The sequence below is a fragment of the Corvus moneduloides genome, chromosome 21 (genome assembly GCF_009650955.1).
Source record: "Corvus moneduloides isolate bCorMon1 chromosome 21, bCorMon1.pri, whole genome shotgun sequence".
NCBI lineage: Eukaryota > Metazoa > Chordata > Aves > Passeriformes > Corvidae > Corvus > Corvus moneduloides.
Window position 1 is genome coordinate 6,306,121 of NC_045496.1, and position 19,756 is coordinate 6,325,876.

Here is a 19,756-nt window from a genome sequence, read left to right on the forward strand (position 1 = left end):
GTGCTGGTTTGAGCAGCCCTTGGTGGAAACCCCTCAGTGCGGTCCATGCCTTAGAAGCCTCTACCAAGAAACCTCTACCTTGATGGGGCTGCAGCAGGAGGCAAACCCCCGTTCCTCAGCTCCTCGGCAAGAACATCCTTTCCTTGGCCTTCAAGGTTTTTATTCCTTAGACTGGGATTGCCTTTTGCTGCAGCTGCATGCCCAGACTGTGGCTGTACCTTCAACGTGCTACTTGAAACACTTGGCTGAAGTAGCCACATGCCTGTGGCAACAGGGACTTCAGTTGGGCTGCAGATTGTGGATAAATTGGATGAACACTCAGACAACAACACTGTGGCAGGTGGCACCTCAGTGCACTATGATCAGTGAGGGCTACCTCTCTTTAATCCTGAATCCATGGTCTAAGCCTTATTTCCCAGTCCTATGTCTACTTGAGCAGCTGTGATGCTTGTGGCTGCAGTGCAGACTCCCTGTGTGTGTGCACAGGTCTAAAAGCCCACCATGGCCTCGGGGTGACATCTCACCTTCTGCCCATTGCGAGCTTTTCCAGGCGACAGGCCAGGATCACCTTTCTGACCCTGAAATGAAAAACTTACATTAGTGACATAATCCAAGGGCTCAGCCCACAGATGTGGTTCTGCTTCCACCAAGCCTCCAAACTAGAAAACCATTTTTTTTATTGCAGTCTTCCTTGACATCCCAAATGTATTAAAGTGGCTGGGAATAGCTGTTTTGCTGGGGGTGGATTTGCTAAGTGATTGCTGCTGCTAAAGAGTTGAGTTTTAAACAGTAGTTGACAGTATTAAATTGGCTAAAGAAAAGATAACTGGAAGAAAGCAATGTCAGGACTTTTGATACTTATTAGACCAGACAGCTGCGATTCCTTCCTTGTCTACAACTACCATCACAAAAATAATTACCAAACCTAATACTGGGGCTAAACCATCCTTCTTGACAACTCACTAGATGCTGTTGCTTTTTTAACTGTGAGGAACAGATGAAACTGCAGAGAAAGTTGTACTAATTAGACACCCCCAACAGCCCGAGCAGAGGCTCCGAGGCTGGCAGAAAGCGGCACGCTCGACCTTAAGTGGCAGTGTTCCTTATTTTCCTCCTTAACAACCATGACGAGGGAAATTACAGTTTGAGGCTGTGATCTTCCAACAAACAGGCTGGAATCTCAGCAGCTTTTGATCATCTAATTCCAGCAGATTCCATTGGAAATCCCACTTCCAATTCTCAGAAGGTGGAAAGGTAATGTGAGCACCTAACAGGGGAAGAGATGCAAGTAGAAAAATCTAGAAGACACTGAAGTGTCCCAGGTTCTTTGGGTAGGGGAGAGCTAAAGCTCAGCACACATAACATCTCTTCTGGCCCAGCCAGGATGGGTATCCCCGGATCAGTCACTATTTAACACCCCATGAATCATAAGCAAGCCACAACCTCTGTGTGCCACATCAGCACAGGACAGCTGGGAGGGTTAATTAATGGCTGTCAAGTGAAGTGATTACAGGGAAGGGGAGACCCAGAAAGGAGCAATACTGGTTATTAACTGGCATTTCTCATGAGCAGCACAGAGCTCTGGCTACAGCCAGCTGAGCTGCTTTTCCACACAGCCTCACTGTAAGTACATTCCACGTGTACTTCCCACCTTGCACAGAGTGTAAATCTCCCCTTCTCCTCCTCCTCCAGCATCCACCACAAGCTGCAACACTCAGGAATGAGACTGCTTGGCTCTGGACTGTAGGGAGCACTGCAGATTCAAGGCAGAGGCATCTGCACAAATTCTGAATGAAGGCTGCTGGGTTTGCAAACAGTAAATGAAGTCATGCAGATAATCTTGCTTTGCATGCAGCTGTTATCAGGGCAATTCTCCCACTCCTTGAGGTTCAGAGCAGTCAGTGGGTGCTGCCACTGCTGGGAACAGATTAGAGAAGCCCTTGGGATCGCTGGGCATTCATTTCTACTCTGCAAAATTAATTCACTGCAGCAGGTAGACACCCACCACTTTCCCTAAATCTTCCCATGTGTTCCATGCAATGGCTTTGAGACATGGAAAAGAACACAAGCCTCTTGTGTTTTCCCCTGGGAAGCTCCAGATCGCATTAGCAAAGTCTCTGCTTTGCCCTGGTTCTGTGCTCAGCACTGCTGAGACCATCACACAGGTGAAGAATTCAGCCACGAGCAGGGTCACATGTCCCTGAGGTTAATCAGCAATGGGACCAGAGGGAACGGATGCCTGGATGTGAGGGCTGAAATTGTGGATTAATTGCTTGAGTCTTCTTATACAGAAATGGCAACAGGGGAATTAACCCAAGTCTTGTCCATCACCAAGCCATAGCACCTTTGCAACAAGCTTCTCTCTTTCCCATCCTAATTTACTGAGAACACTTGTTCCTCTCGTAAAGGAAGAAATTGTTTTCTTCTGGTTTTTTTTTCCTACCTGGGAGAAGTTTAGAGCTGTGCAATTTAAACATCCCAGTTTTGCAATCCCACTAATACTATTTTGAACATCAGTGAGCCAAACTGATGAGCTACCCTGGAGAAAAAACATTAACTAAACTGAAAATTCAATATTTTTCAAGCACATCCTGAGAGATACATCCAGTCATTAGCAAAAACACCCCTCCTGTCCTCCAGCAGCTTTCAGGTGACAGACCCAGTCATGACCCCAGCCCAGCCTGTGCCTACAGCTATTTCAAAGGTTATCTGCAATAATCATTCTCTGCTAACCAGATGCAACAGCAGTTTTACAACTGCCAAGGACAACAAGCAGAATGCAGAAAGTGGCAAGAATCCTCCTTTAAGCAGTTTCATATCATGAATTGCTGAGCTAAGCACCACAGGCTAAATTCCCAGGTGACACAAGCAGGTGTAATGCCACTGGAGTCAGTGAAACGATGCCCAAGCAGATCAGCAGGATTTTGGCTCAACATCTACAAACAGCTCTGTGCAAAAGATCAGCTTCCTAAGTCCCAGGAATTACAAGTGCTCAGCTCCAGTGGTGAGAATAAAGTGGGCTCTGCACAGGGTTGACTGTGAAATGCAGAAACACAACTAAAGCACTACAACCAGGCAGGAGACACATAAATACATCCAGAGCCTGCAGTGCCACACCACAGCCCTTTAAAGGCTCTGGTCATTCAGTTGATAAAAATTATGCTCCTGGGTCCCTTCTTAAGTGACAATGACTTGGGAGTTAGTCACCGTTTCCAAGCTGTATCTATCTGGGAAACTTCAATTTCCTTTCTTTGATTGCTTGTTTCTTCCGTGGGATTAACTGCTATCTAAGCAAGACCAAGCCCAGCAGCCACTTGTCGGCTCTCAGCAAGAGAAGTTCCACTTGGAGCTGCTCTGCCCTGTTGCCTAGGCTGAGCTCTCACAAGTCCATGATTTCTGCCACGTGCTGGGTCTATTAAGAAGATTCCCATCTCTGAAAGTGTCCAAGGCCAGGTTGGATGGAGCTCTGAGTGACCTGTTCTAGTGGAGGATGTCCCTGCCCATGGCAGGGCATTGGAATGAGATGAGCTTTAAAGTTCCAACCCAAAGCATTCTTTGATGATTTTATGATGAAGGCATCAGGTCCCAGGTGAAGGCCTACAGGCAGTTAAAACATAAAAATTAAAACACCACTTTTTGGGGCAAAGTCTGTCTTCTGGGACTGGTGTGACACCAGAGAATTGAAGGGAAGGAGGGTAGCCAAAACTCTGGCATCCGACACACACCTTCCAAAGGGCATTTCTGAGGCAGAGATGATGGAATCAGGGCTTACCAGGCTCTCCGTGCTAGAGGTGAACCTTCGCCGTGTCCTGGGCTGAGCTCCAGCTCTCACATCCCATTGCAAACCTAATATTTCTTTTGACCATGAACAGACCAATCCTGCAAATGGTGGCTAGACAGAATTAAAATATATCACAGAGCCGGATATATCATGGATGACACCGGATTTCTGCTGCAGACTTACAGCTCTCCATCCACTGAGAATTCCTGCTGCCAGACTGTGCATTGAGATGGAGGAAAAATGCTTACAGTAAGACTTAATTTCTATTAGGTGACCAACTGAATATAAATTTACAGCCAAATGATGATTTCTGATAAGTCATTAGGCTAAAAGTGTTTTTTAAAAAACCCCCTGTAGCATAGAAACATAGTTTGCTCTACAGCTTGGACCAGGCTGGATTTGCTAGGCTGGAAGTTAGATAAAAGAAGTTTAATTTGACTTATAAAACTCAACAAGTGTGATCTGGAAGTCATTGATGGAGAATAAATGCAGAACACTAGGACGTAGAACTTTTACAGGCTCACTTTTCAGGCCGTACGTGGAATTTAAACCAGCTGCTGTTCACCAGCATGTCTCCAGTGCCTAATTTTTAATCATGCAGAGGCAGCATGCCAAGTTTCCAGAATCTTTTTCCCAGAGCATCAATAGTGCTCGTAACATCTCTGCCTACTGATGAGATCATGAAAAGACAGAACTATTGCTCGCACCTTCCTCTGGTTGGCTGAGACATCCTACAGCGTCCCTGGTACTGAAAATCTCTGCTAAGTATTGCCTCTCCAAACTCCATTGTTCTTTAGTCCAACACAGATGTTATAAAATATAAACCTATTCCTTTGTAAACAATCATACCAAAGCAATCCAAACCAATTTTCCAGGAACTCCACAGTCTTTAGGTAACACAAGTCTTATACATGGAACAAGCTGGGAATTAAAACACCTTTTGGAAGGGTTTTGCTGCACACTGGATTAGGACCCCTCCAGAGCCATATTTGTGCTCAATCCCAGGCAAAGGGAGAGGGTCCAGCTGCCGGGGGTGATTCCCACCTCGCTGTGATCCAGCTGCCAGCTGGAGGGAATGTGTGTACAGGAGAAAAGGACAGAACACAGGGCCCCTGGCACTGCAGGAGGTCTGTGAGCCCTCATGGGAGAGGTAAGGGTATCTAGAAGGAAGCCATGAGATTAGTTTTGGAGGACTGATGGAGTTCAGAGTTCCCAGAAACTCTGGAGAGGGAAAGCAAGAAGAAGGAGTTTCAGGAGGAAGAAAGCAGAGGAAGACACTGGGTGCTGCCAGTCACCCCTGCCACTGTCCAGACTCAAAGGTGGAGGAACAGGCTGCAAAATTCAGAGGAGAGAAATAAGAAAGCAAAGAAAATCAGAGCTGGTGAAGCTCTGGAGTGGGAGGATTCCACTGCCCTTGTCTAACGCAGCAGTTTGTGCCCTGGCACAGGCATAGCTTAAGCAGTATCCTAATTAGGCAGTCTTTGAAATTCAGGAGAACCAAGGATGGAGGCACAGAGCAGGGTCTCTCTGGGCACAGGAAAAGGCCTTGGCTGTGATGCTGGAGAGCCCCTGTGAGAGCAGACTGGAGGGAGAAATGGCTTCAGCGACTGTCTTTTTGTACACAGCAGGATTAAAAAAAAGCTGTCCTTCCCCCAGGATGTCCTGTGGGGTGGGAAGCTGAAAGCTCCTCGCACCAGTTCATACTTACTTTCAGTCCTGGGGGACCAGGTGAGCCAGGGTTTCCATGGGGACCCGGAGGACCCTAAAACACACAACAAACACAAAACAGAGTCAAAAGGAGACAGTGGGAATCTACATTAATCCTGGAGCAGCCGAAAGCCGCTGGCTGTGCTGTGCCAGACTTAACCCACAGCCCCAGATCCAGGGCCCTGGCAGGGGGATGGTGGCACTGGACCCTCCCTGGCACCCACAGAGGGGGAAACTCAGTTGTGGGTTCCCACTGGCCTCTACAGAAGGGGATGTGTGTCTGTCACCACAAGACATGTCATGACACTGAGATAATTTGGGTAAACCAAACATTCCACAGGTCAGGGGAGTCCAAGCTCTGGGAGGAGCCCCAGCAGAAGGGGATGGAAGCAGGCGGAGGGGAGCAGAAGTGTGCGGGGGTGTTAACAGTATTTTTTTTTTTTGGTGAGAATGGAAGAGAGCAGAAGTAATCACTACAGGAAAACTGTTCAGCTCTTTGGGGTGAACTCATTTTCCCTACAAGCCAACCAGATTTTTGCCTTTAGAGGTTGGAAAGAAAATGGATAATCAGACAAGAAAACAGTGGGAATAGCAGTAAGTCCATGTAAACCCTTTAAATCCGTATTTTACGTAGCTAAATCTATATTTTTCCTTAGTTCTCACAAGCCAGTGACACTGCCAGAGTATCCACCTCAGATCACATACACCAGTATCTCCTTTTACATCGTATTTTAAAAGTACCCTGCATATTTTCCGAAGACTATTTAAGGAGTTATCTGGAATAAGCAGCTAAGAATAGTTTATGCCTGGATTGTACACAGCACAGAAGATCTGCTAACCTTTCAGGCAGAAGTAATAACAATTCTAAGTCCTCTTGAACACGTTCCTGGGAGATGAAACAACCTGAAGGTTCAACTCCAAGAATTCTGCCAAGAACGTGTGAGAGCTCTACAGCACCATGAGGAGCCCTTTATGTACCCTCAAGTTCGGGGAGTACCAGCAAAGGGATAAAAACCACTCGGGCACTTTCTCAGCAAGCTGTAGAATTTCTAATGAGCATTTTAGGGCCAAAATCTTCAGGGTCTGATTTCCAAGGAAAATCACTGCAGTTAAACATGCCACTGCTAGCCAAGTTCAGTGCCCTTGCTCTCTTCTGAGAGTATCAGTACACTGATCTCTATTCAGTTTTATTTTTACTGCATTTTAATAGAAAATAACGCCTTTTAAAATTGCATCTTGTGGTACAGACAGTTCCTGAATGCTCAGTGCTATTTCACAATATGCTGCTCTGCTGAAAGAGGGGGTTTAATTAAAAGATTGAGACTGAACTTTTCAAATGGCAATTTTTACCCAAGTTAACATCCCATTCTTAAATTCCTCCCAGATTTTCAGCCTGAACCCAAATACATTTATTGCCCCGTTCTTAATTTGCTTCCACATTTTCACCTGAAATTCTCCTGTTTAGCCTGGCTGTGAATTTCCAGTGAAACTGAAACAGCTTTAATTAAATTAAGGTGCTTGAGTATCAACTTCTCATTTGAAAACCAATACAGTTGCTGTAGCAAGAGTACCTGGACACTGAGGAGTCTTAAATAAATTAATCTTCCCAGCAAACTGTGGAATCACTTGCCCACCTTATTGGGTGGGACACTGAAACAGAGACTGAATGTGCTGCTTAAGGTAATTCAACAAGACTGTAGTGTCAAAAATGCTTCAATCCAAGTCTTTCAAGTCTCAAATATGTAGGAAAATTATTAATAAGTGACAAAAATCAGAACAGCAAAGTCTCTATAAAAGATGAGTCCCTAAAAAGCTTTTACATGGAAGCAATAATCAGGGTAGCTCTGAACAGGGTTAATAAATCCAGCCTACTGCTGGATTTGAGGAGGGAATTCAGCTGTAACTCAACTTTGGAGTGAGGCAGCTTGGCCCAAAGCCCACATCAGTGCAGTCATTTGAAGTTTGTGCTCCACCGTAGCCCAGGGCAGGCTTACTACAGTGTCAGGCTGGAGGGAGCAGCTTGGTGTGGCGTGACTCCCAGATGAAAGTGATGCTTTCCAAGAGGAAACCTGGAACGTGGGAAGCTCAGCTGCCAATCCAGAACTCCTGGATAAGAGGCTAATCACACCCCCAGCAAAATCTGGTGCAGGTTCTTCCAGAGTAAACCAAAGCACAGCAACAAAATCCCAAAACATCTTAACCAGAAGGAGGGGAGAAGGGATGAAGAATCCAGTCACAGTTTCTAGTGATTAAAAGTGTGATTATGAAAACAGAGACTCCTGAGATAAAATAGAGCCTTCACCACCGAGTTCAATGAGTCTGACAGAGTATATCCAGTATAATCCAGGCAAAGGAAGGTCAGAGACTCATCCTGTCCCTAAAGACCAATGTGGTCTTATCCTAGTGGAAGTGGCCACATCCTGGTGATGAAGTGACAGTGGGAAGTCCAGTCTGGCATGAAGGAAACTGCTGTGACCAGTTCTGGGGCTTGTGTTAGGCATCTGAAACTGCTCTGGGAATTGTGGAGAGAAAAGGGTGTTGTCTGCCAGCAGTACTAAAAATTGTAAAAAATAATTGATCTTGATGTGTTCCAACATGGTGAGTCCCAAATCTGTGATGCTACCCACATTCTTGGCAGAGGGGGAAGATGCTGCGTGGTACAGTTAGATGAGCTGAGAAACAAATGGCTCAGGACAGTAGCTGCCTCAGGAGCTGTCAGCAACAGTTAATTGCTATATTTTATTAATTCAATCCTGAATTAATTCGATTTATCACTCCCACCTAGAAATTTGGATTCTCCTAAATATATTTATCATCAATACATCGGTTTTGCTCCTCTTATCTACACACAGGGTAGGACAATGCTGAGACCACTGAATGAAAAAATCCCACTGCATGTGTCACTATATGCTTGGGTGCTCATTTTCCCACCCACTTTGGCTTCCTATGTCTGCTGAAACAATCCAATCTAGCAGCAGGCAAACTTGCATCTGAAACCTTCCAAGCCTTGTATCAGAAACTCAGTGGAAAATTTTACCGTGGGACAGCAGCAGCCTGAGGCTACTCCATGGCACAGAGACCAGAACAATCCCTGAATGTGCTCTCCAAGCAAGGAGGGGTTGCCCGTCTCCCTGGAATGTCTTCTACGTGAATGATGCTACTTGAGAAGGACACTGAGCCACTCAGTTCAGCTTGGGGATGCCTGGAGATGGGACCCTGCTCACAGAAGTGCTTTTATGGCTAATGGTTCACAGCCCACAAAAATTAACAGAAGTGTAACTGTGCATAGCTCCCCCCAACCCTCCAGCATTCACAAGGAGGGGAAAAAAAAAATCCTCCCAACTCCTGCTAAATGCTAGAGAGCTTCAGTCAGAGGAATGACTGCTCATTTGAAACTCATTATGTCTTGGGGTTTCACTGTGGAAAGCAACTTTTTTTGCTTCTGACCTACGGATCCCACAGTGACCCCTGGCTTACTGAAAAAGAGATAAATATTAGAAGTGAAGCCAAGCAAACTGTTTCTTTAAACACTTTTCAGAAATTGGAAAGTCTTCCTAATGGAATGAGGATACTGGGGAATCTCCACGACTGACTGAGTTGCTTGTTTCAGGGAGGAAGCCCTGCATTTCAAAGGAAAGGGAGATTTTTTCCAACCACAGACCAAATGTAACAGCGACGTGTTACACTGGGACCTCACAGTCTTTCAAGCTGCTGTGGTTCACAGGAGGATGGCAAGTGCATCCTGAAGCATCAGGGAGTGCATATGTATTCCCTTCACCCATCCATTTTGACTTCTCCCATGTTGTCGCAGAGTTTAAACAAACCAAGAGCAATTACAGCATCTCAGGCTTTTTATTGCTGATTCTGCCTCTGGCCTGTTGTGTGGACAGGGATAAAACACTTCTTGTACCTGCGTTTCCTCACTTGTTGGAGAAGGAGTGACTTCCAGTGGGACCTGGCTTCCTGAGTTAAGTGTTTTGGAAAGTTTGGCTGTTGCTCTTTCCTTGCTATCCTGGGGGCTCAGCAAACAACCAAAGCCAGGTTGGACAGGGCTTGGAGCAACCTGGTCTAGTGGAAGGTTCCCTGCCCATGGTGTTAGGTTGGAACAAGATGATCTTTAAGGTCCCTTTCAACCCAAACCATTCCATGAACTGGACTCCTGTCTGGCATGTATCTGAGACTGGCTGTTTCCTTCACGTAGAGGTAAAACTGGGATTTCCACAGCCTCATCTGGAAGGCAGAGTTTAAGTGTCACTCCTCACAGCACTTTTCTGCAGTCCTGATCAAACTGTGGGCACTTTGCTGGTCAAACTACACCAGTGAGGGCTGGAATGAGTCACCATTTGTGGTGAAGGCAGACGTGCTGTCCAAACCCCTCATGCAGACAGCACTGGGTGAAGCTCACAGAGCCCGGGGTGAAGCAGGAACAAGCTACAATGGTGAAGGAGTTATTGCTCCAGTGGGAGCTCTTTGTTGACAGCTCCTTGTAGAGCTTGTTGGCACATGCCTAAGAGCAAATCCCAGCCTCAGCCTCTGCCTCCCTGGGAAACCCTAATGTTTGAAGAAATGCAAAAGTCAGAAATAAAAGCTCAACACACATGGCTTGCACAGAACAGGGAGTGTCACCCAGTGGCACCACTCACACTCACCACCATGGAAAAGCTGTCCCACAACCTGCCTGGCATTCCACATCATATAAAGCTGAGGAAATCCTTTATTGCTAACACTGTCATTCCCTTAGATCTTACACAGACACTTGATAAGGCACACAGCATATTTATCCAAGAACAAGCAGTGTGGACAGACCTCTTATTATGCCTCAAATTCGTTAGTGCAGACGTGAAAGGTGAAAACCATCCTAGCTGGATATAGACAGAGAGAAACCCTTCCTGGAGAGCACACGTGGCAGTACAGCAATATCTCTGCAGATTGGAGAGCTCCTGAGATAATGTTATTAGCCATTACTATTGCATTTTTTAACTTCTTTGCCTTGGAGTCCCTCAGGAAATAATGAGAAGAAGAAACACTCAATTTTCACTTGTTATGAAAATGAAAATTTGCATTCATAGCTGCAGAGAGCAGAGCACAGGAATAGCCTGAATCTCTCTCAGTGGGTCCCTGCTGCTGAGTGACAGGGTGTACAACTAACTCCATGCTCCTGAAATGGGCATTGGCTTTTAACAATGGAGAAATTGTCATTTTCAACAAGACTACGACTATCCACTCTGCTACCCTGCCTTGGATTGCTCTTGAATGCTGAGATATGTCCTGATCAGAATCTCTTCCATGCTGTTACAGAGGCTGGGATGTGCCTTGGCAAAGCAGGTGGCACTGCCTACATGGAAGAGCCGCCCACAGACTGCACAGGCCAGTCTGGTGATACTCATCTGCTGAAAACCAGGAGACAGATATATGGGATCAGCCAGATTTTCTTACAGACTCTCACCCACCACAGTCTCACCCTCAAGGCAAAGGCTAATCAGAGATTTCATTTTACCCTGACCAACATGGGGGGAAAAAAGGGAGGAGACAATATGGAGTGGAAATTCTGCACTACACATCAGCATGGGGCAACTTCACAGCTACAGAAAGTCACAAGTCAAATGCTGCTACTGGATTTTCAAATGCACTGTTGTACTACCTGTTGTAAGTAACTACCTGTTGTAGGTAACTGTACAAACATTAGTAACGTAGAAATTATGCAAGTTACAGCAAGGGCAATTAAATCTCATGCATTAGGCCATAAACTGCTTTGGTGACAAAAAGATCCTTCCTTTCCTCTGCATCCAGCACTGAAAAGTTGCCTGCGATGTTCACCTCTCCTCTGGAGCTCCAAACTTGGCCTGGAGCTTGATGGGACACCTCATGGCTTATCCATGGGCTGGTGCAAGAACTCTGCTGCTGCTTTTTTGCAGGAGAGGTAGAACATGACCCCTGCAATGTTGCACATTTAAGTTGTTCAAGCACAACAAAAGCAAAAGATGCAAGAATTCCCCTAAGCCTGTCTTAGTTCCTGGCAGCTCCACTTTCCAATGAAATCCCTAAACCCCAAAGAGACACATAAAAAAATTGCTAGGAGAAACACATCCCAAAGTCAAAACAATTTAGGCACAGAGCAGTCCTGTCTCCAGTGCTCCAGGCTAGACATTCACAGAGTGACCCTTCTGCCCCTTCCCAAAATTAGCACAGCCTGTTTGCAGATGTCTGAGCCAAGCCAGGCTCAGCTGTGCTGAGCACTTCCTAACTGGGAACTCTTTCCTGGACCAATTCTCAGCACCTCTGGCAGGGACTGAGCTCAGAAACCCTCTGTTGCTTATTGTCTTTCAGAGGATCATCTTAAATATAGGATGGAGCATGCCACAGCTGGGGAGTAACAGACAATTATGACACAGCTTCCATGATGCTGTTTCTTTCAAAAAAAACTCAAGTGGAATTGGGATGTAGAGCTGAAATTTGGTCACTCATACAGCAGGCAGGGAATGCAGCTGGGGACTCCAGACCTGGAGTTTAGTTTGCAAACCACAGGATTGCCAGCAGTAACACCAAACACCCCTCATTAAGCAATGAGCTGGGATAGGAACCAGCTTTAATGGGGATGCCAAGAAATGCAAACTCTGGGCAATCTACTGATGTGGGAACTGCTTGGGCACTTCTGACAGAAGATATCAGGGCTGATGCTTCACTAAAAAACTTCTCTAACGTGGAACAGATTGTCCCATCTATAAACACGAGCCTGGTGCTGCCTAATCCTGCTCACTTACAGCCCAAATCAACTTTCAAGGCTGTTCACACAGGCCCAGGCTCCAGGGGTCCTGCAGACCTGCATTTCACCATTGGAGAAAGGAGATGAGTTTATTTTTGCTGGCTACTGCAAGATCTCACAGGATTCTAACAAGTGTCCCGGGGGAATGCCGAGCCTCCCAGCTCTCAGCCTCTAGCTTGTTCTTTAAAGACATTACACGGGGTTGAGTTTTAGCCAAGTATGTGTGAGGAAATCTCCCTTTGCTGCCAGGCCAGGATGCTGCCTGGATCACGGATCCAGATATTCCCTTTTTCCAGCCTCAGACACTCACACCTTTGGATTCCCAACCCACACCAGTCCAGTGCTCAGGAAAGGGGCTCCATGGCTGTACCCTGTGGGACAACAGTGTGCTTCCAGGAAAGCTGCACCGTACTAGCAGGAGAACAGTGCCAGCACTTCACCGTATCCAGGTCAGGCACTCTGCCCAGCCCTGGGAGAGTTAGGCCAGCGCGGAAGGCTTTCCTCGCAGCTAGCTGCAGCACTCAGCTCCAGATGTTTCCTCAGCATAGCACTCCATGTTCAAAGATCTGCATCAGAATTTCATTCGGGAAGGAAGAAATTCTGCAAGAGCCATTGCGAATTCCTGAACAGATAAGCCATTCTGCTTTAGAGATTGAAAAGGAGTCAGAGAGTAGGTCTCAGTCTGGGGAACAAAATACCTCATATCTCTGTGTGTTTGAGTCCTTGATCCTGGACCATGGTCCCACTAATGAAGCACCTTGAACTAAACAATTTGTGAAGCTGGGGAGAGTGAAGGGGAGTACAAAAAGCAGCCAAAGCTAATATTCAGCACTGGGTTTGCAAGAAGGAACAGATACTAGAAACAAAATGAGACAGACAGACCTCATTCTTCTGACAGCCATGTGGAAACATCTGTCCCCAGCCTTTGCTGATGCCAAACCTTAGCTTAAGGAAGCTGCAAATCACCAGTGTGGCCTCCTGAAAACCTCCAACAGGGAATGAGAGAGAAGGAGACCAGATCTTAACAGAGAGGGGCCTGAAGCAATCATTACTCAGCCACAGGAACTACAACAGCCCTTGGAACAACAGGACAGGCAGATTAAAATACAAATGGTTGGAAGTTTTTAAAGCACTTACTCGAGAACCTCTCTTGCCAGGGGGTCCTGGTAAGCCCGGCAGACCTGGTGGGCCCTAGAAGAACAAAAATAGGTATTAGTGATGGTTCTGTAACAGTATGGTGCTCCTGACAGTGCTTCACAGAGACCCATAACACAATCAGTTGGAGAAGACCTGGGGAGAAGGGTCAATTACAGCATCACAGCCAAAATTTCCCTTTAGTTTATGCTATTACTATAAAGGGATAAAAAGCCACGTACAAAAACATCTGCAGGAGCACGTATTTCCATAGAGACAGAGCATCCCCATCTTTCTGCTGCAGCCTGCATTCCCAGGATCACAGCTGTGTCTCATGCTTCCCCTCTCCTGGACCTGTGCTGTATCACAGGGGTAACACAACTGTCTCCCAGCTTTGGATTTTCCTGCTATGTGTTAGCACCTTGGCAAGGGAAGCACATTGTGTGTTCTAATCTGTATCAGCTGGACACGTGCAGCTCTTGGTATTGTAGGTTCTTATATGAGTTACAACATAATCATAACCCCAGCACTTCATATTTTAGAGCAGCAGGATATAAAACATAATAAAATTGGTGTCAACGTTGGAAATTCTTAAATACGGTTCTATAGCAAAGGGAAGGTCGAGTTATACGCATCAGAGTAGTGGGGGCTCTTGGAAGAGGGTAGGAACAAAGTGGAGATATCAGGAGCCCAGCTGTGCACTGATCTGAAACAGGTTAGGAAAAAATACTTAACCAATGAGGTTTGAACTCCTTTGAATTTATTCATCTATTTATTCTTTTTTTTTCAATGGGCTGGAGAATTCAGATTTCTAGAGGGCCATCTGCAACTCCTAGTAACTCCTCAAAACTTCTTTTCCCCCAAGCCAAACACGTCTGACAAGAATAACTGCTAATTAAAGCGTCTCCCAGAGGATTTATATTCTGGTAACTTGCTACAAAAGACAGGTTTCCATTGCATTCAGCAGGGAGAGACATCCAGAGCAGCTGACTGAAGGATGTTTGGAAGGCAGCCTGAGCTCTCTGACTACGTGGCAGGTGGGAAAGCAGGTCCCAGGAACAACATTCCACAGGGATGAGGGTGCAGTGCATAGAGCAGGTGCAGGATGAGCCCCATGGCCACATTCTGGCCTTTTTCCCTTCCCACTGGCTCATCCCTGTGGGATCTCCTCCCTGAGCAAAGCCCACTGCCAGGCTGGCCCTGCTGCTCAGAGCTGCTCAGGTTGGTACTGCCCCTAAGCAGGAGCAAAAAAGCTCATGATCTCTAGAGTGCAGTTCCCAGGAGTCATCAAGGGCATGATTCAGTAAGAAAAAAAAATTGACCCAGGAGATCCCTACCCTGAATCTCATGTCCAGGAAAAGATTTTGGAAAGAGAAAACTTGCCTGAACCATACAGGTAACTGATGGATAAATACTCCAGTGATATTACCAACCTTCCTACATGTAAACAGCACATTAAGCTGTACAAACGTGATCTATTTTAAGAGCTAAACTCAGCACAGTAAAAAAAAAATCAGGGAAGGCATAATCAAAGCCCAATGTCCCCTGTGCTATCAATTTATCAGCACAACAAATAAATCATAACTTTTTATCCCTGTAGATAGTTCTAGCGGTAGTAAAGATAACAAGAAAAGGCTTGTTTTAAAAGAGCCTACAGAGCACAGAACAGCTAATACCCCTCACTGAGACACACAGGGATGGACTTCTGTCACCATATGACTCATTGCTGCTGCCCAACCCTGCCTGCCCTGGAGATGTCCAGTCTCTATAGCCTGGGACACTTCATCTGACCCCTCTGCCAGTTGCTTATTGCTGGCTAACACAGTATTACTGGTCTTTGTATTAACAACCCCCATTGATACAGCTGACCCTCATTTTAGCAATATCCCAGTGTTTTAACCTGTCACTGTGCCAGCTCAGGGCCCCGTGCATAATGCAATTATACAGCTGTGCAAATAGACATGTAATTGTAGGGGTTTTTTAAGCTTCATGTATAATTGTGCTCCAGAATCCCACCTTTTATTAAAAATATCCCCCTGCCCTAGTTGGGATGATAACTATCAGTGCACGAGTCCAGTGCAACTCAGGCAGCAACAGTTTTAATAAAATTTACCAGAGATTAATCCAAGTCCTTAACCTCTCCTCCATCAAAACCCATCCCCATTTACACCCTTAGAAGAAGTAAAAGAGCAGATGCATGGCATTCCCCATGTACCAGAATTGAGGTGACCTTTTCCACCTTCCTGCTAACAGCAGCTGCAATTGTACTTGGCCACTTGAGCAAAAACCTTCTCCAAAAACGTGGGCCGCTCAGAACAGACTGAAGCTAACACAAAAATAAGGAGAGAGTTAATACTGGCACTGGAGTGGGAATATGGAGTTGAGAGAAAGGCTTCTAGCTGGAAAAGCACAGAGCAGTGCACAGTTCAGGAGTCCCTGCCACTTTGCTTTGATTTGGCATCCCTTCAGACTTATTTTTTCCTTTCTTGAAGAGTAAGAGGGATAAAGGTGACTGTGGGATGACTGGCTAAAAGGTGCCAGCCACTACAGTAACTGCAGAAGGTAGGAGTGTGACCACTTATAAATTTGAAGCCAGTCAAGGTGGAAGAGGACTGGGGCAGTGGATGGACACAGGTAGTGGTGAGGAGTGACACACTGTGAGGCCACTTTGTACTTCTCACATTTCTCAGTTCCTTGGTAGCTGGGTTGGATGGGATGTGGACTGTGCCTTCCTAGTGACTTGTTTTGCCTCTGCCTCCGTATCACCCAGCCCCTGTTCTCAGACAAGAGGCTCAAGCTCTCGGACAAGAGCCCCACATCCCACAACTGGCTTTGCCTGGGGAGAGCAAAGCTGAAATACACTCAAGGAAAATGTGCATCCGGAGAGTCAGCCAGAGGAGAATGGGCCTGGATCAGGACCCAACTACTTACAAATGATGGATGAAGTCCCACTTCAGGCAGAGGGCTCCACAGGGAGAGCAGGAGATGTCTATCAACAAGGTGCCAAGAGCCCGCCTGGGGGTGATGCCTACACAGCCCCTGCCTGCACCAGAGACACCTCCACCCTCACGCCCAACTCAGATCACACCGAGCCTGCGGGGACCTCTCCACTGTAGCCTGGGGAATTTCATCAGGAGCACAGGGAGTGCTCCAAGGGGCAGGAAGATTTCCTGCTCCTGGCAGTGGGATGAGGATATCAGTGCTCCGGCCCTACCCTCCCATTGCAGAGATCAGCAAAGCTGAGGCCTCCTGTGGTGAGCTACTGCTCCTGGCACTGCAGCTCTTGTCTCTCTGGCTCCTTGCCTGCTCCTTCTGCAAACTGATGGCAGAGAACACACACCCTGTTGTCACACAAAGCAAGATCAGAGATCAAGGAGAAACTCAGCAGCAGCAGATGCTCTCTCTCTTCTCAAGCCAAACAGCTGAGCTGTTAACCAGCCTGAACAGCTCCTGAAGCAGCTCATGGCAGCCACAATAAAGTTTAACCCTTCTCAGTTTCCCACGGTAGCATTAGGAACAACGACCTATCCCACCAAATGATTACAGGATTTATTCTAAGCTGCTGCTGGGAAACTTTCTGGTGCAAAAGGGACTGTTTTTTTATCTTAGCCCTCTGAGCTTCAAATTGCAAATGGAAAATTAAACTAAGTTGTCTAAAAGAGAAATACATCGGACTCCAAGGACAAGGGAAATCTCATCATTTCCTCTTGCTGCTAATTTATACCCCTGTCTCTCCCACACTGTGATCCCCCTCGCACTGCTTCCTCTGGCCACAGCAGCGCTTCAGGGAGCAAGGTGCCCTCTGCACTCCAAACTCAGCGAGGGCAAACCTGCTGCGGAAGGCTTGAATGAAAGCATACTGAGTACAGGAATTGGTGCTGAAAATTGGGAAACGACTCCTGAATCAACTTGGTCAGATAGCAAAAGATTCCTGTAATTGTTTCCCCCAGGGTGAGTACTCAGCCTGGCAGCAAAGAGCTGAAAGTTTCCAGGAAACTATTAAGCTCATATTCCAGCGCACACTGACAGATGGACATACTTACTTTAGGGTCTTCCTAATGTATTTCTGCCCAGACACTAGTGGCACAGTTCTCCTGTGTCCCAGAAAAGTGTGTTTTAGAAGTGCAAAACACTGCTAGGACTGAGGAGAGAGAACATTATTCTTTCTCAGGTGCTAGTGCCTGTGGTAAAAGCCAACTTAAAAGGGAGTTCAGAAACCACATCGAAAGCTTCTCCCCACATTGGCACCAGGTTCTGAGCAGTGAGTGACATTACCCCTGCAGATAAAGGACCTGAACTGTTTTCTTCCAAGAAGAAATATTCCTACAGGAAAAAAGGCCACTGGCACAAATCTACCCTTTAGCCTGGGAAGCACCAGCAAGGAAGGACTGAGCAGCTACAGGGACAGCACTGGAATTCAAAATTCCCTGCTTAGGGGAAGAGGAGGAGAAAAAAAACCCTCATCTTCAACAGCCTGCCAACCCCTCCTCACCTCCCTGTCATTGCCAGGCACTTCATGGCTCTAAGAACTGCCTAAAACAAAGCTAGAATTTCAGGGGGGCGGGGGGGAACTCCCAACACTTTGGTTACTTTCTTCTCCAAGGCAGGCTTATCATATTAAAATTTGGACACGTCTGGGTTTCAACCAGTCTAAAAACAAAAAGTCCTCATAATTTTGGCAGGAGCTGAGCTGCTGGTGGAGAGCCAGCCTTGTAACACGATTTCCGCACTAGGCACAGATGTTGTTCTGGGTCTGTGCAACACCTATCACACAAAGGTCCTTTTCCACAATTGGGATCCTCCCAGAGTAGCAGCACAATACACAACAAAATAGGAGTGTTCCAGCTTGATGAAAGCAACTTTTCTATGAGGACATTTCAGGAACAAGCTCTGCAGGGGGTACTTCAGACACTGGAGCAATCCCAGACCTTGGAATGCAGCCTGAAAGGCTGGGAAGGAATAGAGGGATCACCTACTCTACAACTCACTTTCTATTTTTAAAGATTTATAAAAATACTTGCATATATTTGTACAATCCTAGATCCTTTGCAGCACATTTATCTCAAACACACAATCAACTATCTCTCTTTGAAATTACCTTTATTTTACACAAATAGACCTTTCTGATGCTCGGTCATTTGCCTGCAAGTTTTCCCTTCAGGGATCTTTCCGGTTAAATCACCAAAAAAGTTTGATCCAACTGTGTGAGCAAGGATAAAACTTTTCCCATGCATCATACAAAGCATGCAGTCTCCCTTTTTTTTTTATTATTAATGTGACTCATTCATTAATAGATATTCAAACACACTGTGTGTTCCTTAATTTATCACGAACTGGCAGCTCAAACAGCCTTTTCTGGTGCGAGGAGGACTGGAAACAGGCACTTCATATATTTTATCGGTGTTTCCAGTCACCTCTCTTCCCTGCCCACTGATTGAATTGGCTGGGATTGCTTCTTTAGGGAAGGAGCTGGGCTCCAAGACAAACTGCTCGTGCGGAGGATGGCAGCTGGAGCAGTCTAGACTGGGGACGCGCTCGGAAACACATGTGCCTCGCAGAGAGGGAGACAGGGAAAGAGGGCAGGAGAGGGAGCTGCCTGCCAGGCACCACCACTGGCTCTGACTTGGGGCTTCTGGCCCTGGACATGCAGATGGAACTGAGGGCTGCTAGCCCCCCTGTCCTCTGACTGGATATTCGGGATGTCCTTGAAACACACTCCCTGTTCCTCTTATGTTACTCAGTGCTTCCGCAGCCTCTCAGTGAACTCAGCCTGCTTCTCTGCACATTCAGCATAAGGGGTGGTTTTCTTGCTCTAAAAATAACCCTCAGACTCATCAAGAGTCAATACAGGCTTGTCTGTAGGGATCAAAAAGCTATGGAATTGCAGCTTTATATGGGAGGAGAAAGGTCTCACTTGGGGTACACTGTGCTAGACCCAGTCACGCCAGGGCAAGGGGTTTGCCACAGCTGTACCTGGCAGGTGGTGCTGGTGGGCAGGGGAGAGGCTACAGTAGCCCCTCCAAATCTCCCTGCCAAATCTGCTGCTGGTCTAGACAAGCAAATGACATCCCACCCACTGGAAGATTCAAATATTCATCACACCACAGCCCTAGTTCAAGAGTTTGACATGCTCACAACAGATACTATTTTTCAGTATGCATTTTTCTTTTGGGGGGGTGGTTTTAGGCTACTTCCAGCCATGTGCTGGGGTCATGCTGCAGGGCCTGGAGCTCTGGAGCAAGGCTGGCTGGAGGTGCTTTGGGCAGTGGGGATGATTCAGAGGGACCTTTGCCAGCTGCTGAGTCAGTGCTGTGTTACTGACCTCGTATGATGTCTGGGCGTTCCTTTTGTTGTTTCTCCCCTCCAGAAAA

At 46.6% G+C, this 19,756-nt stretch overlaps 1 protein-coding gene across 7 annotated transcripts in view; it reads right to left on the bottom strand.

The window, feature by feature from the left end:
- The window catches only part of LOC116454283 (collagen alpha-1(XXVII) chain B-like), a 146,805-nt gene that overhangs the window by 105,359 nt on the left and 21,690 nt on the right, over positions 1-19,756 (bottom strand). For 6 of the 7 annotated variants that reach the window (XM_032130713.1, XM_032130714.1, XM_032130712.1 and 3 more), the window contains exons 5-7: positions 13,389-13,442; positions 5,490-5,543; positions 525-578 (exon numbers count right to left, since the gene is read on the bottom strand). In XM_032130713.1, coding sequence (XP_031986604.1) covers positions 525-578; positions 5,490-5,543; positions 13,389-13,442 — 162 coding nt within the window. The remainder of the gene's footprint in view (positions 1-524; positions 579-5,489; positions 5,544-13,388; positions 13,443-19,756) is intronic. The other variant, XM_032130716.1, reaches the window with a different exon arrangement.